Source organism: Xenopus tropicalis, chromosome 2 (assembly GCF_000004195.4).
Source record: "Xenopus tropicalis strain Nigerian chromosome 2, UCB_Xtro_10.0, whole genome shotgun sequence".
Classification (NCBI taxonomy): domain Eukaryota; kingdom Metazoa; phylum Chordata; class Amphibia; order Anura; family Pipidae; genus Xenopus; species Xenopus tropicalis.
The window spans coordinates 129,743,677-129,770,064 of record NC_030678.2 but is presented as its reverse complement, the minus strand read 5'-3'; the positions used below and the strand labels follow the sequence as shown (position 1 = coordinate 129,770,064).

Below are 26,388 nucleotides of genomic sequence, written 5' to 3'. Positions count from 1 at the left end.
TCCTTCTCTTTTAAAGTATCTGCATCTCAATTCTTTGTGCTACTGCAATTGTTACCAACAGAGTTACTTTATGACATTCAAAGCAGGAAATCAGATTTATGAATTCGACTCTGGAAACCAAAGGAAAGTTATATTTTATGGGACAATTAATTTCTTTTTGTTATGATATATATTAAAATATGTCTCTAGAATATCTTAATTACACATTATACATGCCCAGGAGCAATCAGCCAATCAGCAGCTAGAATTTACTGGTCACTTGCTTAAAAGCAAACATTTTATTGGTTGCTGTAGGTTACTGCTCCTGGGCAAACTTAGTGCCTTTTATTACATATGGGGGTATCTCTTTAAATAAAAAAACAGTAATTGTGCCAAGAGGAAGTGGCACACAGCTAAGATATATGCTTCTCATGCAGAACAGACCTCTGAGAAGCATATGTCAAGCCAATTCAGTGGTATAATTTAATAGTAGTAGTGACTTATTAGTAATAAAACAGTATAGTCTGCCTGCAAATAAACCCTTGTTATTTCACAAACAACCATTTTTAGGTAAAAGGAGATAAGTGCCAGGGCAGAGAAAATGGTATAGTCATTTACTGGAAACCATTTGACTGTGTATATTGCATCAAGCTCATATAATGGTTTATTTGCAGCGTTACAGAGAAATTATATGTCCAGATATAGATATTTCAAGTGCTTGTGTTTCTGAGGTACAAGAGGATAAACAGTGTTTACCAGCCATTCACTTAAAAGCAGGTAATAGCCAATAATGACATTGTGAGACTTACCTTTGTATTTGAGTCTGCTTAAAGGGATAGAATAAAGCTATATACAGTGCAGTGTTAAAATGTTGTTATCTCAGTTTAAGCACGTAGCGTTTAATTCATGTGTTTGTAGATGAGATTTATTACCAAGAAGCCTCGATTATTTAAATAAAAAATGTAATTGAGCATTAAATTGTCTGTTTATCATTGCTGAACTAATTTGTTTATATTTTATAAACATATAAACAAAAGTAATGTTATAGTTTAAGGAGACTAGAAAAGCAGCATCCACAGAAACAGGCACTCACCAATTTTTACCTACACAAATTTTCTTATTCATAAAGTGCTCTTGGCTTTAAAACGCTTGAAAGCTAAGCAACAAAAACAAATACTCTTGGAGGCCTCCACTTTAAAACTGCACACAAGCTCAGATAGCCTTTAAGTGTACAACACAGTAATATACTCCCCCTCCTTTATTGGGTAGGAATTCATAAATCCACGTGATACTATTAATCATATTTCCAGCAAACTGAAAAATCAGAGGGAAATTTCCCCTTAAAGTTATGAGCAACACACATATATATTTACATAGAGAATAACATTCTGTGGGATTTTTTGATTTCTATGTCAATGAAGGGAACAAATCTCTCCTGGAAATAATGAACCATGACCTTTATGTTCCCAAAAAAAAATTGGTTTAGCTTGTCAAAAACATGCAGTTATAGCACACTTTTGCAGAAATGAGAGTTTGGAAAATAGCTTTGAATTTTGCTATAAAAATATGATTCTATTTTTATTTTTCTGAGTGCTTTGAGGCAAAACAGTTTATTTTTTTCTTGTGGATACAGACTTTATGGTTCTAGAATTTCTCACTGACTTATTCCTTGTACAAAAATATTCAAGTCAGAATATTTCCTTTGAATGTTTTTATTTTTTGTAACAAGAAATAATTAATATGTTTGATCTTGGCCTAAAAATATTTTTTTGCTTGTGTTATTTTTAAATTATTTTGTGCTGATATATTCAACAGCTCTTTAGAGATTATACATCATTTAGATACCTCCCAACTGTCCCGATTTTCACAGGAAAGTCCCGATTTTAACAGCTCAGCCTTGAGTGCGTGGTCCCACTTACTCTCGCTGTATGTAATGCTTTGTGGTACATTTGCCCCAGCCCCTCAATGTAGGTAATGTCTTGGGAATGCCAGTGACAACTGTCATTCACTGTATAATGACTTTGGAGTGCTGATCACAACTTTCTTTCATATATTTTCCTATTTAATTCTTAAAATACAAATAAATACAGTGCAGGTATTTGACCCCTTATCCGGAAACCCATTATCCAGAAGGTTCCAAATTACGGAAAGGCCATCTCCCATAGACTCCATTTTATTAAAATAATTCACATTTCTAAAAATGGTTTCTTTTTTCTCAGTACCTTATACTTGATCCCAACTAAGATATAATAAATCCTTTATTGGAGCCAAAACAATCCTATTGGATTTAATTACTGTTTAAATAATGTTTTAAGTAGACTTAAGGTAGGAGATCCAAATTATGGAACAATCTCTTATCCGTAATACCCCAGGTCCCAAGCATTCTGGATAACAGGTCCCATACCTGTATTTATAGTGTCTGCATGTAATACCACTGTACAATATTTTGGAGGTGTAATTTCTATTTGTTTTTAATGTACTGTGTACTTGGGGGTTCTGTTTAATTAACATTTGTCTGCATCTGCATCCATCTTTTGCTGAGTGATGCATGGGGAATATTTTGGAGATTTTAGTGCCCACTGTTTCACTTAATAATCTGCTAAGATTTAGCTAAAATTACTCTCAATCCCATAGTATAATGTGCCCCCCCCCCCCCCCCCCAAATTCAGAATTTTAAAACTGATTTCCTTTTTTTATGTAGAAATAAAACAGAACCTTGTAATTGATCCCAACTAAGATATAAATAATCCTTATTGGATGCAAAACAATCCTATTGGGTTTAATTAATGTTTTATTAATTTTTTAGTAGACTTAAGGTATGGAGATCCAAATTACGGAAAGACCCCTTATCCGGAATACCCTTGGTCCCGAGCATTCTGGATAATGGGTCCTATACCTGTATATATATACCAGAACATGCATGCAAGTAGGCACTCACGTTTAACCAAGTCCAAGTATGCCTGGGTGCAGTATAATAGAAATAGTACAGTCCAAAGTAGATGCCGCACTCACAGGACTTAGTGCAAATAAAGAAATATTTATTTGATGGAAAACACGTCAAACTAACGTTTCGGCCGTATCCACAGCCTTTCTCAAAGTGAACAAAGAAATTTCAAACCCACTCTTAAACCAAGTTTGGCGCCAAACTGTAGTTCATGACGTCATTATGTGTCAGACCAATCACCATTGAATAAATTCAAATACACACATATATACATATTATAGTACAAAAATCATGGATAATGCATAAAAGACAAACAATAGCTCAAGCAGTGAGCAGAAAATCAAGAAAGAGAAAGACAGGTAAGTAAAATAAAGATCCAGATGCAGAAGACTGTACCGTGAGGTTGAACTATAACTCATACTCTGTGGGCAACGGATATGGTTGTGTACCAATGAAAAGCATCATGGAAAACACAAGGGCAAACTACAGATTATATTGATGTCTTTTGCACAAGGGAAAAGTTATAAAGCAGAATATAGAAGTGCTGAACTGCCCACCGTAAAGGCGCGTTGCCATGGTAACCTAGTATCACAGTCCTGCGCTCTGACATACGATCACTGCCCGCCGGGAGACTCATAGTTAGTAGTAGTATAAGAATGCTATTTATGGGAAGGTTGGGGATCTGTATGTAGACTCACCCCGATCGGCACCGTACCTCCAATGTAAATCTGTAAGTCGGGTTGCCATGGTGACCGCCCCGCTCGTTCGCCGTCAGTGAGTTTATTACTGACACGTATGCAGTAATGACACCTAGGGGCTGATTTACTAAGACACGAATTCCGACCGAATTGGAAGAATTCCGATTGGAAAACGAACATTTTGCGACTTTTCGTATTTTTTGCGTTTTTTTTCGGCGCCTTTATGACTTTTCGGAAATTATCGCGACTTTTTCGTTACCAATACGATTTGCGCGAAAAAACGCGAGTTTTTCGTAGCCATTCCGAAAGATGCGATTTTTTCGTAGCGTTAAAACTTGCGCGAAAAGTTGCGTTTTTTTCGTAGCGTTAAAACTTAAAAGGCGCGACGTTTTGAGCAAGTTGTAACACTACGAAAAAATCGCAACTTTTTGCGCAAGTTTTAACGCTACGAAAAAATCGCAACTTTCGGAATGGCTACGAAAAACTCGCGTTTTTCCGCAAAAATCGTATTGGTAACGAAAAAGTCGCGATAATTTTCCGAAAAAATCGCAAAATACCGATCATTACGAAAAAAACGCAATCGGACGCATTCGGCCCGTTCGTGGGTTAGTAAATGTGCCCCCTAGTCTCCTTGCATGGGTATAATAAGGCTCGCGATCTTACCACTATTTAGTAAGTGGAACTGATGTATACGTAATCATGTACTCCCTTATAGGAGATTACCTTCTCAGCCAGAGAGCGCTCATAGAATAGGGGAAACCGGTGGATCATAGTTCATCACCGTGACACACGAGACCCCCACACCAATAGTAAGCTTGCCGTGCTTAGGCGATTAGAACCCAGGTAGACCCTAGCTGTGTCAAGTGGAGCGTTTCTGTCACTAGATCACGGCATAACACAGGTGAGGTGGTGCATACAGGACTGAAGGAGGGGCATACTCGCCTCGAGAAGAAATGCTATTCTAATGGGGTTGAGACCAAATTGTATTGTTAAGTTAAAAATAAAAATAAAGAACAAAACACAAAAAAATAAGAATAAAAAACAAAATAGAATATAAAAAATATATAAAAACATATCCCTCAGTAGTGTGTTCTTTTTGGATAGACAACTAAGGAACACAGCCGAAGAGAAAGTTATGACAGGACAACAAACGTTAATAGAATAGAGATTGTGTCTATATAGGAAGGAGATTAAGACAGAGAGAGAGAAAAAGACTAAATGTAACAATAGTGTATCAACGCATAAAATGTAAGGTCGGTCATAATCAAGCAATGTATCAAAAGTCCAGATAAGATACACATATCTTACTTTGTAGTATAGTTATACACATTGTTCAACAGGCTGTTGGATACATCTTCAAAAAACATATAGTTCATATTACAGCTAGTTAGACCAAGTCAAAATTGATAATATCATAAATAGAGTCATAATGTGATGGTATTCATAACACTAATCCGGAGAGGTACTGTATAGACTGGATACACTCAGGTAATCAACAACCTAAAGGTAAAATGCAGAATAGGACACTAGTTTGTTTAAACCATGGGGACTGATGGTGTTAAGGCGATGCATCCATTGAAGTTCTGTAGTAGGAGTTTGTTCCGATCCCCTCCACGAATCAAAGGTGGAATGTGGTCAATAATCATGCATCGTAAACTGGCCAATGTATATTTATGGATAAGAAAGTGTGCTGCCACTGGTGTGCTTGCTTCCCCACATTTTAGAGCAGCTCGTATTGCTGATCGATGATTGGCCATACGTGGTAACAGTTTTTCCAATGTACATAAGACCACATGGGCACTTAATGAAGTAAACAATGTATTTGAACTCATTGGTGACGTTATACCATGCACACAGGTTTAGTAATAAGGGCACAAAGCATGAACTCATGTTCTATGCTCAGGTTTAATTAATACATCAGAACTATTACTTGAGTAGCTGTGGCTACTACAGCCCATTACCAGTAATCACCAACCAGTTTGCAACTTATTTTCTCTAGACCTGAAGTTTGCAAATATTTTTCCTTAAAATAACATGTTTATCATAGTAAATATTCAGAACACATTCACTTGAAATAGTACTACCAAAACTGTTTTGGATCCAAAACATACATTCAGAAGGGCAGAAGAAGAGGTGACTGGAACCTTAAGAAGGTTCTAGGAAGATGGTGCAGGAACGACTGCCAAATATAGCTTGAGGCAAGTCCTCCTGGACCTCAGTAGAATCTGACTGATCCTTATAAGTGAGGCTGGAATATCAGGAAGTGTAGCAGAGTTTATACTATAAATAATAACACTACATCTGTATTACACAACATAGCACAGATATATTGGATCCAGGTGGTATTGTATCCAGTGGTGTTATGCTGTGGCCCTTTGAGTAATCACTGCATGCAACAAAAATGATGAATGCTGTAAGTTCCATTTTTTTGCAAAAGAAAAAATGCATTATAATTATTCAGTTGCAAAAATTCCTTTTTTTAGTGTCGATATAATATATAGATACAAAGAAAAAAGCCTGCTGTTTTCATTCTTAAATTAGGAGCAAACAAGAAAACTGGCATCAACGGTGGTCTATAAATAATGCTCTGTCAAAGATGGGTACAAGTGAAAAGCGTGTGATATATTGTATTTCAACAAGCTTGTTTTTTTTATACCTGCATGAAAAGCCTGGTTCTATAATTATCTCCCAAAGGTCATCTAAAACATGCAACAGCAGAATGAAAATAACACACAGAGTTTCATTTCAGTGACTTAAGTGTTTATATACCAGTGATAGTACTATATTTTTTGTTGGACACCAACCAGATATTTGGAACAAAGAATATACGTCTTTTTAAAAGAGTGTGTATTTTTTGGGCCAGTAAATATGGATAACTTATATTGTTTTTCCCAAGCCTTTCATGCAAATCTAAGATCGATATTTTAGACAGTTGTGCGATGGCAGACAACAAACAAAATAAATTGCTTACGTTCAATAAGAATTAGCAAGCAACGGGAATTAACACTCTGTATCCAGTTATCTTTTTTTAATCCCGTGTCTCTTAAAATTTGTGGATTCGTTCTGGCTCCTTGTATAAAATGGAACCCTTTCTGAGTCTTGTCCTTATTAGTGAGTCTCATTCTGTGTCCTACAGCAATGTACTGCATAGTGTCTTTCACTTCTTTAAAGTACATCAGGCTCATATCAAGGGACAGACAAATTGAAGAGGATAAAACTTCCAGATATGAATATCAATCACCCTGGAATGCTCTGAGACAATTAACCTGCCTGGAATGTGGGTGGAAACCCATGAAGCTAAAACGCCAAAGAAAGCCATATCTTCAAATCATGACTGCTAAAGGGAGAAAAATTGCTGTGTAAACAGAGTTCCCCTTTAAAGGAGAAGGAAAGGCTAATAAAGAGTTAATCTCAAGCTGCAGGCATTCCTTCAGTTGTCTCAATAGTGCCCTTAAGTCTCTTCACATTTCACCTGTTCAGATGATCAGAAGCCAAACAGGAAGAAAAAACGCTGAGCTGTGTAAAGAAAGTTCCCATAATGCCACACTCCTGCACAGACATGCAGACCAAACTGAACATGCTCAGTTCGTTAGACTATGAGTCAGCTTCCTGTTGATTAGCTTAGATCCACATTCCTAAGGGGGGGCTGGGAGTGAGTTCTTAGCATTCTTGAAGGAGAGGGGAGCAGGAAAGAGCAGAGAACAGAAAGCTGTGTGTCTCTGGCACAGGAATTACAGACACAACTAATCTTTCTGTGAGTGCTTATGGCTGTATTACATAGACCTTTCTGATAAAGCTTACTTAGTTTTTACTAAGCTTACTTAGTTTTTAGTCTTTCTTTCTCCTTTAACACATAAAGTTTGGCCTATGCCCCCAACTGTTTATATAAACATTTACTTGCTGGCTAAAATCTTCATATGACTGTGAGGTTTTGTTACCTTCCTGATTATTCTCATTTCTTTTGTTCTCTCTTCTTTTCTGCTTCTTTCCTTTTCCTCTGTTGTGTCTATGCAGTTTGACTGTGTTTGTTTCTTTCTTAAAGAAGTGAAAATGGTACCTTCAATGCACTAAGCTGGACTGAACCCAGAGCATGGATATGTGTATTTTGAGGCACAAACAATACCTGTGTTCCTATAGCTCACGCAGCTCATGTTAAAAATGCATAAAGACCTGAGATCTAAACTTCCAAAATATATTTTGCACAGTCATACCCAATTCCACAGTTGGAAAATGAAACATCATAGTTTATCTCTGTTCTCTTTGGGACCAGTTTCTCACACTCTTAGGCTCACGGTATAATACAGCCCCTTCCTTCAGCTTGAAAATAGCAGGTTCTTGGGCTTGAAGTTACAGAGAATCTGTGCGCCATTAATTATAGGCAGCAGAGGAACTCATTAATACATCCTTTCACAATGGAACAAGGTGAAGGAGGAGTTGCATTACACTGTGAGCCTGAGGGGGTTGAGGAACTGGCCCAAACACAAATATAGCTAATCTTTGGAATCAGATATATCAGTATAGAAAAGTAAAAAACAAATACGTGCATATTTATTTTGCATGTTCAGACTGTGCTTATGAACCTATTGAATGCCAATTGAATGAGCTCATGTCAAAAGGGGGGGGGGGGATTTATTTTTTTGAAACAGAGCATCTCTTAGAAATGTTTTTGTTTTTAATATTGACCCTTGACCAGTATGCTCTTTCGACAAGAGCATACAGTAATAGTCTACAAGCATACTGACTGATTTTGCTGAAGTTGTACTAAACATATTGATGGAAGCCAGTAGGTATTTAACACAAGAATTATTGCAGTAAATGTTTTCTTCTCCAAAAATGGTAAAAACATTTTTGATTAGTTTTACTTCATAGTGTACCTCTGACTGCTCCACCTCACAAATCATCCAGATAAGAGTTTTAATTATTTTTCTGCTCACTGCACAACAGCTCTCATGCAGCTTTTGTGTTCAACATAATGTTTTCTTTTCACATTTTATAACTTCATTAGAGGAACATAACAGGAATGCTGTGCCAAAATATTGAAAGTCTAATTTTAGTGCTGGCCCTGAATAAATTGCCTTTAACTTCTTTGTGAGAAAGATTTGGATTAACTACCATGAGAAACAAGCATATTTTATATGGATGATCCATCTACCTATGCTTTGCCTTCACTGATTCATTTTTATTGTGTACCACATTTGCAGGTACTACCTGGACAGACATTTAAAATGAACTTAGAAGATGTGTGATTATTCCTTTGGCAAAACATATTTGCTGAAAAATGTAGCTTAAATATTTAGTAAGCCTATATGTTGGCAGTGTGTTAAGCTTCTAGCTTCTTAGGCATTTTCAGTGTTGTGAGCTCCTGTTTTAATCAGGTTTTGTGCTCTCCTGCAAATTTTATTTAGCCAGGGTCAGAACCAACTAATTAGTCAGAACATTAGACTCTACACTATTCATTCTATCTCCAAAGGGAACAGCAACAAAATGTAAAAATGCAAAGCTATACAAACCGAAGTTCATGCACCCAACTTGTTTGCCAGTGGTTTGTTCCACCAATTGGACACAAATAGCTGCTTAGACATAGAATAACTGAAAGTTGTGAATGTACCAACTTTCAGCCGAATGGGTGAACTACTAAGTTATATGGGGAGTGACTGGATTTTTTTGTGTCACTAGGCTTTAAATTCCTGTACAATGAACTAATTACATTAAAATAACCTCAGAAAAGCATTGTGTTTTGTTCTTATATAAATTATACACATTTAATTTCTGACTTAATACAGCATAGAAGACACAAACCAAAGCAATCTAAGACTTATGTTTAAATGTACAGCATATGAAGATATTGTATTGCAGCCCTAGTTATATTTTTTAGTGAATGACTACATTTTCAGCAATGTTGTTCAGTTTGGTAATAATCATAACAAGTAGTTAAAACAAGGTATGTATCATGTAACACAATCTAATATTATGTATAACTTGGAGGAGTGTAATAACGCCTTTTTGCACAAATGCTCCCAAACAAAAATTGTCAAGGGACCTCATTCAGAAGAATATAAAGCTTTTATGGGCTAGGGCATAAAATAATAAAGGTCTACCAAAGATTAAAGAGCTAAGCAGGCCTTCAAGAATAAAGCTGTGTCTTGTTAAATTCTCTGCAAAAGAAATTTCACATACAGATAGCATTCATTAACAAAGGAAATATGCATAGCTTTACACACATTTTCACGCTGATCTATCTCTTCATACTATGTTCAAGATGATGGATAAGATGGGAGGTGATTTTGCAGTTATATATCTTTCATAAACTGATCATCTGTTTTGATGGGTGTCAGGCTTCATTCTGGTTTGTAATAACCGTATCAAGGAGAAGAAACTGTCAATTCATGTCAGAAGCTTCTCAGAAAAAGCTGGATCACATGCAGAGAACTGACTGTGGGTTTCAAGTGTCATTTAACATCTTTAAATCAAATTTTAACAAGAAAAGTGCAATCTCTCATTTGCCGTGAGACTCACCATTTTTATCTATATTATTTTCTTTTATCTAAATTTTAATAATTTTTAATTTATTAAGATGCTATTTTTTAATAGATGTTTTTTCCATGCTTTAATGTGTTGGAGTGTCTACTCTCTTTAAATATTGTGCATTTTTAAGTAACATTTATTTATGATTTATAAATTTATCATTCAAATAAATGAACTTAAAGCAGTAAACTGATTTATTTTAGTTTTGCAAAATCAAGAGTGAACATTTTTATTCTTTTGTAGTTTTTTTTCTCCTGTTACTTTTATCTTCATTATTTTTATGTTGCAGATCATAAACTACAGAGTCAATCTCAGAGCCAGGTTCATCAGAAACCTCTGAATTTAGAACAGAATGGTATTAAGGACTACAACCATAAGGACTACAACCAACCACGCCAATTTACTCGAAATGATACTAGAGCTCCTAGGAATGAGAAGCCCCCACGATTTCAGAAGGAAATTCAAGCTTCTCGGCAATATGAAGGCAATGGGCCTCCAAAAAGCAGAGGTTCTGAAAAACAGAGCTCATCAGTAGCTGAGCAGTGGATGGAGGAAAGAAATAAATGTGAAAGAGGATATCCAAGAAATGATAGACTAAAGGATTTTTCCCACCTTCCCTCTAGCCACCAAAATGAGGGTTCATATAAAAAATCCTACACTAATCCTATGCAAGGCAGAGGTATGAAGGGAGGCAACCACACAGAAGTGAAAGAGGAGTTCCACCATCAAAATAGCAATACTGAGGGTTCACATCAAAAACGTGGTAAAAAAGATGACCAAAGATATAATTCTGAATTTTATACTGACAGGAGAGCACGGACAGGAAACACTGAAACATTTACCAATATACCAAATGAAAAATGTTTTAGTGCCAATAATGAACTATCTAATTTTCAAACCATATTGATTAAAGATGGTGCTAATGACTTATCAAATGGAGAGGTTGACCAGAAAGCAAGACGATTTGGACCTATAAAACCCATTGGAACAAATCTGAATTCATCACACGAAGACAAAAGCAAGATGTTTTCTTACAACAATGCAAAAAAAAGGTCTGGTCCTATAAAACAAGAAAGACCACTGGAAGCAGTCTATTCTGGATTTAGCTGGAGACCAGGTGATGAATGTTTGGCTCTTTACTGGGAAGACAATAAGGTAAGAAGTATATTCTTTTATTGATATCTTCTTTTTATTTGTTATTTAAAACAAGCTGACTCTTGTAATTTGCCAAAAATAATATAATTGTATATACTTGTATTAAGGATCAAATACACGAGCTAAGTAAACATTATAGATTCATCTGGTTTGTACAGCACTTACTGCACAGTTTTATTGGCTATGGCTGTGTATGCTAGATGCTTCAATAAGCTCTGCTTTTTCTTTAGTAAAGATTTGTCCATTAAAAAAATATTTAAAATTTCCATGTAATTTATTAATTCTATAGATTACCGTATATACTCGAGTATAAGCCGAGTTTTTCAGCCCTAATAATGTGCTCAAAAAGGCACCCTCGGCTTATACTCAAGTATATACTTTCTCCCGGCCGTGTGCTCGCTCGCTCGCACCGCCCAACCCTGGACATATGCGCTCGCATGTTTGCGAGTGTTGACTTACTCTATTTTATTGATCCAGCACCTCGGCAGCCATCGGCGCGCCACTTACTCTATTTCATATCCAGCACCGGGCATCCGTCGCGATTGGATGCCTGGTGCTGGATACGTGCATGCGATCGCACCCGATTCCTGGAAAGGTATGGGACATGTTGTGCGCGACGAAATGCCCGGTTATGGCATGATGGCTGGCGAGGTGCTGGATCGGTGCTGGATCAATGAAATAGAGTAAGTCAACTGAGTACTTCAACAGCACAAAAAGGCATTTAAAAGAACAGAGTTGCAACATGGGTCAACTACAAGGTAAGGGCATTAAGTTGTTCGCTTTGATATTTTGAGTTTAGCTACAGAGACAGGCCCTTAGGCAGCAGGGATACACAGACTGACACAAATAGACTGTACACAGGCTGACAGCTGCTCACGTACACCTCCTGCCTCAGACTTAAGGTTCATGATTTTTGGAAAATGTCCTCCCTCTTAGGCAATGGTTGACAGTGAATTATTACTAAGAAACCTAATGGGTTAAATAGGAACTATGATCGATATGTGTTACTATGAGTATAGGATAACGTGTGCACTGCTTTCCAGTTTTTGCCTCCTTCTGCTAAAAACAGGCACTGATCATTTTCTTCCCTGATATACCAAAAAAGCAGCTGCTCTAAAATCTTTGCATTACCAGTGCTAATTAAATACAATGATGTTGCACAAACTAAGGTGGCTTAACACAAGCCAGTTTTCTTATAGCCAGTCATTTTCAGTGTTTGAGAGACTGGATATACAGTATGTTGTTTTGCCAATCTCAAGGGTGGTTCTGGATGCTTCTCAGCTGGCCGAAATACACAGGTGGAGAAAATGCCCAATTTATTTATCTATTTTATTAATATATTATTTTTTCATCTGCAATGTTTTCTCTATCTTCCATGATAACGATAGCGTTTTGTGCAGGTGTGTTAAAAGAAATGGATGCCTAGGCTTATACTCAAGTCAATAAGTTTTTCCAGTTTTCTTAGGTAAAATGAGGTACCTCGGCTTATACTTGGATCGGCTTATACTCGAGTATATACGGTAGTCTATTATAATGGCTTCTCAGTGTAATATGTGTAAGATCATTAACTACAGGAGGGAAGACTACTTAAGATTCGCTAAAATTTTGTTACTGTGCACTAGATGTGAACATTAGCCTGTCTGGAGCAGTAGGCAGTTAATGGTGATAGAAAACCAAAAAATGAATTGATGCTACTCTGAACATTTTTGCAATTTACATTTTTTTGTGGTTTTTGAGATTTTTAAAATGCTAATAGCAGGCTTTTATTCCAAGTTGGCAATCAAAGGGTTAACTGAATCCAATAAGTGCATCAACAGTTAAGGCCCCGTTTATTATCATTCCACTAAAACCATTAATGTCTAGTCATTCATTAAAAGAACTGAATTAAAAAAACATGAGTGATTTAATTGTTGGACTAAAACGAAAAAGAACACAAAAAACACCAATTTTTTGTGGTTCTTACATTTTTCCACAAATCTTTGTGGACTTTTAATAAAAAAAAACCTCAAAAACCTGTAAAAACGTGAATTAAATTAAGATTGTTACAATTTGTCTAGGGCTGACTCCTAAATGCAGGTTTTAGATGGCAAAGTTTTGTATTAGCGTTTTTGTGGTTTTGATGCATAATAAATGGCGACTGCCCTGACACTCTTGGCCTTCAAAAAGCTGTTGAGCCAAGTCTGACTAGCAATATAAAACTGTGTAAAACTATGCTAATATCCCAGCAATCACTTACAATAGAACATTTATGTAAATTGCAAAAGTTTTGAGGACCACTCTATAGAAAATATGTACACTAATTTTTATTCAAACAAACATACTACACATTACTTGTCCAGTCATATACCTTATGCCTTTTAGATCTAGAGCTTACAGTCTCCAGCATACAGTTTTCAATGTGCGTTATATATATATAATTATCTCAGAATATGTGACTGTTTTAAAGTGTTAAAATTTCACTGTCTGCATTATGCTAAAAATATATTTGAGGGTGAACTACCGCTTTAAATTATTGCTCCTAATCCAGGCCTGTGATTTTTGGTCAGATCTAAACAACAGACAACTGATGCAGCCTGATGAAGGGAGGTTACTACCTTCAGAAACATTACACTTTATAGCCATTTATAGCGGTGATGACAATGTGTTATTTTCCTCAATTCGTGTAAAAACATAAATTACAGTTTTCTGTACATATGTAATGTACTTGTATCTTTGTTTTGTAAAATACCAGCAGTGTGGCTGGAAAGGACCATATACAGTGGCTTGCAAAAGTATTCGGCCCCCTTGAAATTTTCCACATTTTGTCACATTACAGCCACAAACATGAATCAATTTTATTGGAATTCCACGTGAAAGACCAATACAGAGTGGTGTACACATGAGAAGTGGAACGAAAATCATACATGATTCCAAACATTTTTTACAAATAAATAAGTGCAAAGTGGGGTGTGCGTAATTATTCAGCCCCCTTTGGTCTGAGTGCAGTCAGTTGCCCATAGACATTGCCTGATGAGTGCTAATGACTAAATAGAGTGCACCTGTGTGTAATCTAATGTCAGTACAAATACAGCTGCTCTGTGACGGCCTCAGAGGTTGTAAGAGAATATTGGGAGCAACAACACCATGAAGTCCAAAAAACACACCAGACAGGGATATCAGGGATAAAGTTATTGAGAAATTTAAAGCAGGCTTAGGCTACAAAAAGATTTCCAAAGCCTTGAACATCCCACGGAGCACTGTTCAGTATGGCACAACTGTAAACCTACCAAGACAAGGCCGTCCACCTAAACTCACAGGCCGAATAAGTAGAGAGCTGATCAGAAATGCAGTCAAGAGGCCCATGGTGACTCTGGACGAGCTGCAGAGATCTACAGCTCAGGTGGAGGAATCTGTCCATAGGACAACTATTAGTCGTGCACTGCACAAAGTTGGCCTTTATGGAAGAGTGGCAAGAAAAAAGCCATTGTTAACAGAAAACCATAAGAAGTCCCGTTTGCAGTTTGCCACAAGCCATGTGGAGGATACAGCAAACATGTGGAAGAAGGTGCTCTGGTCAGATGAGACCAAAATGGAACTTTTTGGCCAAAATGCAAAACGCTATGTGTGGCGGAAAACTAACACTGCACATCACTCTGAACACACCATCCCCACTGTCAAATATGGGGGGGCAGCATCATGCTCTGGGGGTGCTTCTCTTCAGCAGGGACAGGGAAGCTGGTCAGAGTTGATGGGAAGGTGGATGGAGCCAAATTCCAATCTTGGAAGAAAACGACTTGAGACTGGGGCGAAGGTTCACCTTCCAGCAGGACAACGACCCTAAACATAAAGCCAGGGCAACAATGGAATGGTTTAAAACAAAACATATCCATGTGTTAGAATGGCCCAGTCAAAGTCCAGATCTAAATCCAATCGAGAATCTGTGGCAAGATCTGAAAACTGCTGTTCACAAACGCTGTCCATCTAATCTGACTGAGCTGGAGCTGTTTTGCAAAGAAGAATGGGCAAGGATTTCAGTCTCTAGATGTGCAAAGCTGGTAGAGACATACCCTAAAAGCCTGGCAGCTGTAATTGCAGCAAAAGGGGGTTCTACAAAGTATTGACTCAGGGGGCTGAATAATTACGCACACCCCACTTTGCAGTTATTTATTTGTAAAAAATGTTTGGAATCATGTATGATTTTCGTTCCACTTCTCACGTGTACACCACTTTGTATTGATCTTTCTCGTGGAATTCCAATATAATTGATTCATGTTTGTGGCTGTAATGTGACAAAATGGGGAAAATTTCAAGTTGGCCGAATACTTTTGCAAGCCACTGTAGCTTGTTTTGTAAATGTTTCTATTTAACTGTCCATCTTCTGTCAGAATTGTAGGAAAAGGCTTTTGTACATTTATACATAGGCCCTTTCCCTCACCTCTTAGTCCCTTAGCTCTTTCTGGTAAAGAATGCACTCAGTTAAAGCATATGTCCTGGAAACTTAGAAAGTAGTCACCATCTGATCTTCAGTTGCCAGGGTCCCTGAACATGCACAGTAGTTTCTGTAGCCATTATCAGCTGGTACTGGACCAACATAAGGCTACTGCTGTGCAAGTGAAAATCAAATACATTGTGCCTCCTCAGCAATATGGAAAAAACATGCATTATTATTCTAAACATAGCCCTTTGTTATGAAATTCTTGTCCTTATACAAAAAAACTAAATCTGTTTTCTCTGCTTATAGTATTACAGAGCTGAGGTAGAAGCCCTTCATTCTTCTGGAACAACTGCTGTAGTAAAATTTAGTGACTATGGAAATTATGAAGAAGTGCTACTGGAAAACATCCGGCCTATCCAGGCAGAAGCATGGGTACGTAATCAAATATTGTAAAGCAAAACATGCTCTGAAGTATTCTCAAGGTAATGCTAACATGCATCTGGGAAAGTGGGAATGTGTGAAGATTCAGTAAAGATTTCCCCCCGTATACATTAAAATATTCAGCAATATTTGTGAAAAAGCCCATAAGGGCAATGATCATGTCCTGGGGGACCAATTTTGCCTGCCCATCTCCTCATACCTGCTGCCTTTTCATTGATTATAGGTGAAGTTTAACCCAAAAACATAACACAAGAAAATGTTAAACACATTTTCAATATATACTATGTTTAAAAAATCAGTGCGTTAAAGTTATATGTGTCCTATTTGTGAAAATTATATTTAATGTATTTTCCTTTTATTTATTAAGAATTGGCAAATAAATTGATTAACTTGTTCCCATACTCAAACCGGATGCTTCCCATAATTCTGAGCTTTCTGGATAACAGGTTTCCAGATAATGGATCCTATTCTTGAATAACAGAAGTTTATTTTGTGTATGTTTTGAAAATGAAATGATCATGTTAAAGTTCTTTGCAGTAACAGGAGTAGTATATTGTTAATGGAAAATGGACTCATAACTCTATTGTTTTTCTTTGTTGTATAAAGTGCTTTCTGCTTAATTTGCTTTGCTACATATAAGGATTACAAATCGATATTAATTTGTGTTATACTGTAATTTCCAAAGTGTGAACAAAAAAATCAATGTGCCCTATTTAATAGAGCACGCTGCTGGTTTCTTGATATCATTTACATAACAAAGACATTTTAGCATTAACATTGCTTTATTTATTCTTCGTTAAGTTTCCTTTACCCAGTATTTTATACACATTATAAAATCATTTTATATCATTTTAATATCTATATAATATCTAGTCGCGATTTCTTAAAAGTTGGAAAAGTGAAAAAAATAGTATGCACCAGATTGGTTTGTTGTGTGACAGATATAACAGTCATGCAATGTAATCCAATGCATTAACGATATAGTTCAGAGAAATCTGTTTTATAGTAAACTAAGGGAAGGCCATCTCCCATATACACCATTTCAATCAAATGATTCAGAATTTTAAAACATATTTCCTTTTTCTCTGTAATAAGAAAATGGTACATTGTACTTGATTCCATTGTACTTGATATAGTTAATCCTTATTAGGAAAAACAGTCCGATTAGGTTTATTTGAAGTTTAAATGATTATTAGTAGAGATAAAGTATAGAGATCCAAATTATGGAATGATCCCTTATCTGGAAAAACCCCAGGTCCTGAGCATTCAGGATAACAGGTCCTATACCTGTATTTATGATCCCTTATCCCGAAAACCCTCAGGTCCTGAGCATTCTGCATATCAGGTCCTATACCTTTACAAGTATGGTATCTGTTATCCAGAAACCCGTTATCCAGAATACTCCAAATTACAGGAAGGCCATCTGCCGTTAGACTCCATTATAAGCAAATAATTAAAATTTTTAGCACGTATTTGTTTTTTTTTTGTAATACAGGTATGGGATCACTTAACCGGAAACCCATTATCCAGAAAGCTCCAAATTACGGAAAGCCTGTCTCCCATAGACTCCATTTTAATCAAATAATTCAGAATTTTAAAACTGATTTCCTTTTTCTCTGTAGTAATAAAACAGTACCTTGTAACTGATCCCAACTAAGATATAATAATCCTTATTGGATGCAAAACAATCCTATTGGGTTTAATTAATGGTTTATTGATTTTTTAGTAAACTTAAGGTATGGAGATCCAAACTATGAAAAGACCTCTTATCCAGAATACCCTTGGTCCTGAGCATTCTGGATAATGGGTCCTATACCTGTAATAAGGTGATCCTAAGATATAATTAATCCTAATTGGACACAAAACAATCCTATTGGGTTTATTTACTGAATAAATTTTAGTAGACTTAAGGTATGGTAATCCAAATTACAAAAAGATCCCTTATCTGGAAAAGCCCAGGTCCCAAGCATTCTGGATAATAGTAATTTTCTTTGCAAGGTTTCCACTCTAAGGCAGGGTATGCAGAGTGAATGTCTTCTCTGCCCAGTTCTAAAATCTGTCCTGTATATCACTGACTGCGGGTTATTTTACCTGCTCCTCTTGATGTCTTTGTGATATGATAAATAAAAGAGGCCCCGACAGCCATAGTTTGCATAATCTTTGCCATTGCAAGTGCAGTAACTGTTACAGAAACAGGGAGCCCAAATTAACCAAGACAGCATCTGTCAAAAATATAAAACACAGGCTGACAGAGGAAATATGCAACACTGCTTGATAGCGCTGAAATGGAAATGGGATGTAAAAACAGCTGTGGCAGATTCCTTTCACTGCAATTTCAGAACACACAGCCGTAAACAAGATCTGACAGAACAGGGGAGTATATGAAACAGAAGAGTATATATATTTATAGTTTAGAGGGATTTGGGGTAAATGTAGAATGTTATTTTATATAGGCAAGGAACTGACTCATGTAAATAAACAGATAGATGCAGATGCAGAGACGTACAACTAAACTGGTTAAGGGGATGGAAGATTTAAACTATGAGGTGAGACTGTCGAGGTTGGGGTTGTTTTCTCTGGAAAAGAGGCGCTTGCGAGGGAACATGATTACTCTGTACAAGTACATTAGAGGGGATTATAGGCAGATAGGGGATGTTCTTTTTTTCCCATAAAAACAATCAACGCACCAGAGGCCACCCCTTTAGATTAGAGGAATGGAGCTTCCATTTGAAGCAGCGTAGGTGGTTTTTCACGGTGAGGGCAGTGAGGTTGGGGAATGCCCTTCCTACAGATGTGGTAATGGCAGATTCTGTTAATGCCTTTAAGAGGGGCCTGGATGAGTTCTTGAACAATCAGAATATCCAAGGCTATTGTGATACTAATATCTACAGTTAGTATTAGTGGTTGTATATATAGTTTATGTATGTGTTGGTATAGATTGGTAGGTGTGGGTTGTGTGTGCTGGGTTTACTTGGATGGGTTGAACTTGATGGACTCTGGTCTTTTTTCAACCCTATGTAACTATGTAAGATAGTGTAGGATTTTGTGAAACATCACAATGATTGTCCTCTGATGTCAGCTGTGACTTCATCATTGTGCTGGGCAACAACATAACTGGGCAGGTTCCCCCAGTTTAACCATAAGCCTTCATTGCACGCATTTCCAGGCTAAGTGCAACATAATGCTCGGGACTGAAGACATCTCTAAAATGTGTGTTTTTTATCCTTTTGTACCTTGTTAACGTTACTGCATTCAGTGTTTTAATGTTATGTAACAATTAACAATATCTTTCTAACGTACTACAGCCGTTATTGTTGCATCATCAATTATTGTTCATTATAGTTTATTCCCAAAGCTCTGCCATTTCTATAACAATTTGATTGTGCTCACTCTATAATCCCATTTATAATATGCTCCTCAGGGAGCGTATAATAAAGCTTCTTAATTACATTATCTCCTTAACAGAGAACAAAATCGTGTTAGAATAAAAAAAAGATTATTCATTTATAACCCAAATAAATATGCACACAAGGTTGTTTTATATGAAAGGGGACATTAGAGTGACTCTCCGTGTTAACTGTTTCAGTAGGATTCCTATGCAGACACCAGTAAATCCTGAGGTAGCAGAATGCTAACATTGAGGCAAAAAGTTAGGCTGCCATTTGAAGAAGAGAGTCTGAGATGCAGCAACTATGTTGGGTTTTAACCTTGACATAATAGCAGTTAAGATTGTTTTTGTAAAAATCTAATGTTCGAGTTATTGATTTAACCTGTCTTGGGTGTGAGGCAAGGGCTATAATTATTGAAATCATTGAAATTTAGGAATTATGTATTGACTTGTTTGAAAATCATAGGGGGTCTTTGGAGAACGGCAGAGAAATGTAAAAGAAAAACCTTCTTTAAACTTGCGTGACACCTCTATTTCTGACATTTTCTTGGTCATTTGAGAATGTTTTTTTCTTGTAGATCATATTAAAAAGGTATGATTATTTACTTGCTTTATAGGAAGAAGAAGGGGATTTTGGGGACTTTCGTAGAGGAGGTGATGGCCAACCAAGAAGATCGACTAGACCAACACAGCAATTTTATCAACCACCCAGAGCACGGAACTGACTGTTAAGGTAAAAGTAGTAATCGTGTAGTTATTCAAGCTAAATTTATTTATTTATTTTAATATTTTTATTTTGAAAATGACGGTGTACAAAAGGGCGCCTTTTGGGTTATCCCAAGGTGCCAGGCAGGTATGTAACAAGATCATAAACATTGGGAAAAAGGGGGGAGGGGTGGGGGGGAATGGAGAGGGAGGGAAAGATAGAGGATAAAAAGAATAGGTACAGTCAGTAATATGAGGTGGGGAGATCAAATTGGGGAGAACGGTCTCGTGGGTATATATTTGCCGGACATCAGTTTTGTAGGTAGATAATCAGGTCTTGTCCTTTAGTGTTTCGGTACTCTTATGAGAGGTATCTTTTCCAGGTTGATGTGGTTGATCTTATAGGTGTATTGAGATATTTCTGTAAGTCATCCAGGGGGCCCAGATTTTGTTGTGGGTTTTTAATTGGCCTAATGAAATGCTTGTCAGCCTTTCCATAATTAGCATAATGTCAAGTCTTGTTTTAACAAGGTTTATATCCAGTGTTGCAGATTTCCAGGCTTTAGCTATTGTTTGTTTCGCCGCTGAGAAAATGTGAGTGATTTCCTCAGATGTTTATTGCCGCCGGGGATATTTTTGTTAAGTAAGGCTTCTGCTGGGCTCTTTCTTAGTGAGAGGCCTGTTACTGCGTTATTAAGGTATAAGTTCTGATCCAGTAGCATACTGCGACTGGGCAATCCCACCAAGTATGCATAAATGTGCCTTGTTGGTTGCATGCTCGGAAATATAGTGGGGATGCCGAGGGATACCACTTAGAGATTCTGGTTGGTACCAAGTACCATTGGTGTAGAATCTTTTGGGAGGGTTCCTGAGTCAGCACATTTATAGAGCATGTTACTGTATTTTTAAAGATGTCTCGCCAGGTGGCCTCGTCAAAGCATAGGTGTAGTGTGCTTTCCCAGGTTTGTACAAATTTTAATTCCTTAATTGGAGTTAGGTGGGTTACTGTATCATATAGATAGGATAGTGCCCCTTTGAGTGTAGTGAGTTGCAAACATAATCTCTCAAAAGCTGTGGGTAGAGGGAATTGTTTGCCTTTATATTGAGCTCTAATGTAACTTACTATTTGATGGTAATGGAGCCATTCCTGTTGTGGGATTTTGTAATTTTCCCGGAGTCTTGGCCATGGCAGAAGTGTATTAGAGCTGGTTAATGAGTATATAGTGTCCAGGTTGAATTGTTTCCACCATTGGACAGCTTCTGGTGATTGGCCTGGATCAAAGTCAACATTATTGATGAAGCTTGTAACTGGCTTGTGTAGAGAGCAGAGTTTGTAGGGTTCCTTTGATCTGTCCCAGAGTCTGACGAGGTGAGTTACTATGGGGTTTGTTTGTATTTGAGATGTGGAGTGGGTTGTCCATAATATATTCCTTAGGGGTATATTTGGCAGAGAATCTTGTTCGATTGTTACCCATAGTGGTTTATACTCAGGTAGGTGCCATGGTATCATTTGGGATAATTGTGCTGCGGTATAATATCCTTTCAGATTAGGGATGCCTAGACCGCCCTTGTGTCGGTTACGGCAAGCTGTAGTGCGATTAATTCGTGGCCTTTTCCCGTTCCAGACAAATTTTGTAAAAGTCTTTTGCATTTTCTCTGTGTAATCTTTAGGGGGGGAGGTTGGGAGCGTACGGAACAGGTACAACAGCAAGGGAAGGGCGGACATTTTCAGTGCGGTTACTCTCCTGATCCAAGACAGTTTAATTCTTTCCCATGACTTCACCATATTTAAAATCTTATGTTCTGTTTTGGGATAATTATCTTTGGCTAAGGATCTGTAATCGGCTGATATCAGTACTCCTAGGTATCTTATGGTTTTAGTTTGCCATTTAAGTTCAAAATTGATTTCTAGAAGTTTTTTAAGATGGGGCTGAAGATTTATGCTTAAGGCTTCTGACTTAGAGGGGTTGATTTTGAGTCCTGAAATTTTAGTAAAGTTGGAGAGAGTCTCGTATAAATATGGGAGGGAAGTCATGGGATTAGACATTGTCATTATTATATCATCAGCATACATTGTACATTTATATTCGGAGTCCCCTACAGTTATACCCGAAATCTTTTTGTTTAGCCTTAGATGTTGGGCTAAGGGTTCGAGTGCTAAGGCAAATAGTAGGGGGGACAGGGGGCAACCCTGCCTGGTCCCTCTACTTATGTTGAATGCATCTGATTGAAACCCCATGTGGCTAACTTTAGCTATAGGGGAGTTGTAGAGGGCCTTAACCACGGAGAGGAAGGGGATAGGAAAATTATAGGCAGATAACACTTGATACAGATAATGCCAGGAAACAGAATCAAATGCTTTTTCTAGGTCTAGTGATAGGAGCATGGAGGGAACATCTTTTATTTTTGCTATATGTATGAGATTTATGATCTTACGGATATTGTCAGTGACCTGTCGTTTTGGGATAAATCCTGACTGGTCTTTGTGGATGAGTTGTCCTAGAAACTGGTTAAGTCTTGAGGCTATAATTTTGGCCAGCAGTTTGATATCTAGGTTTAATATTGATATGGGGGTGAAAATTTTTACAGTTAGTGTGATCCTTCTCTGGTTTAGGTATCACAGCTATTTGTGCTTGTAGATCATCTCTGCTGAAGTTGCCTTTATTAGTCATTATATTATTCAAGCTAAATTTAAGGAGGAGTGCACATTTATGTCTGATACACTGCTATCATCAGACTTCAAAATACACTGATTTGCTATTCAGCAAATATAATTTTTAGAGAGATTATTTGTTTATTGTATTGTGATCCTTGCTTTCATTTTCCTGGGGGACATAGCTGCATCCCTTTGGGAAAAAGGAAGACAAACCTGACATCAATGGAGCAAGGCATTTTGAGTAACTACCTTCTTCTAAAAAAAAAAAATACATTTAAAGGAAAGATCAAATCCTAAGACTGTCAAAATACTGTACCTGCCGGTCCTTTTTGTGTAATAGATTCTTCATCAATAAGACATGCTTTACTAAACGTTTGAATCTATAAATCTACCATTCTAGGCATTTAAAGGAGACATAGTGTGTAAAAATCAAGACCGTGCCAGTTCATTATACTTCTCTAAATATAGAAGTAATGTGCTTAAAAAAGTTTTGTTGCAGACTAATTTATTGAAAATTTCTCCAAATGCCCTACTAGAACCTCTTGTGGGCCAGCGACACACTGCACTGTAGGATAGGAACCAATCAGCAGCTACACTGACCTGATAGGGAACTGAAGCCTGTATTTTCTTCTGTGACTGCAGGGCTGTGATTGGCTATCCCCCTTCTACTGTGCTTCTGGAAGGGACTGTTAGGACATTCCCTCCCCTCATTTAAAACAAAAGACAGGGACCTGAGAGGATCTATAGGGAGCTTCAATAAATTGGCCATTTCTAAAGATAATTATCACTTTTCACCCTGATTTAAACCAGCACCATATATTATTTATTGTTGCCTACAAGATTGAGGATTTTCACTTATGCTATATGTCTCCTAAATGGTTAAACATCCGGGGTTACTAGATATACATCAGTAATGTTTTGCATTGCTTTTTTTCCAGAAGTGAATGCCTGATTTTTTATTATTATTTCCTAAATGTGTCAATTTGTTAGACACTTCTGGGAATAATTTCTTGAAAGAAACATGTTAATAAGTTGCAAAAAATATTGGGGGGATCACTCTAAATCTCCTATTTGAATGGCACATTCATATATAAATATAATTTAATATTCATTTATATATAAAGCCTTCAAACAACAGTGGCATTTTTTATATGGGAGTTGTAGTTCTGCAGTCAGCTCCATAGATTTCTTTAATGCTTTATAACTTGAAATGTAGCTCCTTGCTTTATGGATAACTGCAGTTTTGGATTTTCACATGAACACATGGTATTGTGTGTTTCTGTATTGATATAAAACAATATAATTTCAGTAGGTGAATTCTTATATGCCAATGATATTATTTCATTAAAATGGGATATAACTCTTCACGCAAACAATCCTGCTGGTTAATCGTATTAAGTCAATTTCCTTTTTTCAATTTGGCACAAGCAAAAAAAAAAAAAAAAATGAACCTGGAAGATTCTGTTCTATTATAGAACATTAAAAGCCGTGTCATCACATAGCAACACTCAAGCGTAACCGCCGCTAATTTTGTTTCCTTCACCAGATCAACCCTGAAGTTGGCAAAGAAGAAAGAAACAGTGCAGATGTTGGGAAAGTAGCTGTATATTTTTCTAAAGAATCAGATTGCGCTGTGGCATTAACTTGGATTGGAGAGCAGCAAACTGGAAGTGCTGAGCTTGAGAGAAGTAGCTAAGCATTTGTCATCATTTGCTAATTAAATTCATTTCTAAAAGATTTGAGGGTTTTTTTTTTTTTTTTGCATCAATAAAACCACAGTGCACTAAAGCTGTGACTCTTGCATTTTTTCCTCACACATTTCTTTATTTATTGTCTTTAGTAGATCTTCTTATAGCATTATAGACATCATCTATGTCTATATATATATATATAATAATATATATATATATATAATCTAATCATATATATATATATATATATATATATATATATTATTTTTTATTTTATTTCTGTTGTACAGAGACATTTAAAAAAATATAATTCATAAACATGTACACAAACTATTATACATGTGAAGTAAATATTTATTAAAACTCCATCATTATCAGCACAGTATAGCATCCAGACTGGATTCCTGTGCTTGTTCTCTGTCATTTTAATATGTAAGCTATATTATTTTATTATTATTACATTACAATATATAGTGAATAAAGTACCCCCTTTTGTACAATATAAGGATATTATAAGTTACCGGGGAGTTCCATAGCCATATAAAGGCACAAGGCCAAGTGCTTTTATACAGGTCATGGAACTCTGAAGTGACTTCTAATACCATCATATTTTACAACAAGTGTTACTTTATTTATTAAGATAGACAAGTTTTAGTGAGTCATGTGACAGAATTTACATCACTGTGCACCAAATATAACTGATGACATGACTAATCATCTTTACATGGTATTCTTGTGTTTTATATGTATATTGTATACTGAGCTCATTGTACTAGCCTAGAGTTTCTGTAGTCTTAAATTGACCCATGCCTTGAAAGTGGTCAATTACATCTTCTGATCTGTTCCAGAAGCAAATGGTGCTCTTAGGGTGTTCTTGAATCACTGGAATCTATAGGTAAGGATTTCATGCTCAAGCAACTAGTTTGTGAATACTATGTCAGGAAGTCCTCAAAATGAAAAGGGGATTAAAAAAAGAACCATCACCAGATTCTATGACTATATCACCAAACTGACTGACCCTTAGGGGCTGATTTACTTACCCACGAACGGGTCGAAATGAGTCCGATTGCGTTTTTTTCGTAATGATCGGTATTTTTTGCGATTTTTTCGGCTTCTTTACGAATTTTTCGTTACCAATATGATTTTTTTTCGTAGCCATTACGAAAGTTGCGTAAAAAGTTGCGCATTTTTCGTAGCGTTAAAACTTGCGCAAAAAGTTGCGCTTTTTTCGTAGCGTTAAAACTTACGCGAAACTTTGCACCTTTTAAGTTTTAACACTACGAAAAATGCGCAACTTTTCGCGTAAGGATTAACGCTATGAAAAATGCGCAACTTTTTACGCAACTTTCGTAATGGCTACGAAAAACTCGCGTTTTTACGCAAAAATCGTATTGGTAACGAAAAATTCGCAAAGAAGCCGAAAAAATCGCAACAAATACGAAAAAGTCGCAAAATGTTCGTTTTCAAGTCGGAACTTTTCCAATTCGGGTCGGATTCGTGGGTTAGTAAATCAGCCCCTTAGACTTCTTGGAGCCAATGAAAATTATCATAGTTAGAATGTATTATCCATATTTAATTTTTTACTCTATCCAAATGATTTCACCCCACTTTCAATGCTTCCAAAAGTATATCTTCACTGAAGATGTCAAATTTTAGCAGTATGTGGATGGGCAGCATGTTTTGTAGCTCAGTGTAATTGTTCTTTTATTTCTGTACAGTACCTTCTTCTGCAAACATTATTCACTATTAGAGAAAGAAAAGGCCACCTCCATTAAGCCAATTTTCTAGTGCA

At 36.7% G+C, this 26,388-nt stretch overlaps 1 protein-coding gene across 2 annotated transcripts in view; it reads left to right on the top strand.

Annotated features, from left to right (window-relative positions):
- Window positions 1–24,693, top strand: part of tdrd3 (tudor domain containing 3) — a 102,791-nt gene extending 78,098 nt beyond the window's left edge. For both annotated transcript variants that reach the window (XM_031895819.1, NM_204054.1), the window contains 4 exon segments: window positions 10,436–11,301; window positions 16,022–16,147; window positions 20,162–20,277; window positions 24,452–24,693. In XM_031895819.1, the coding sequence (XP_031751679.1) occupies window positions 10,436–11,301; window positions 16,022–16,147; window positions 20,162–20,269 (1,100 nt within the window). In that variant the 3' untranslated portion in view covers window positions 20,270–20,277; window positions 24,452–24,693.
- Window positions 24,694–26,388: the final 1,695 nt, after the last annotated feature.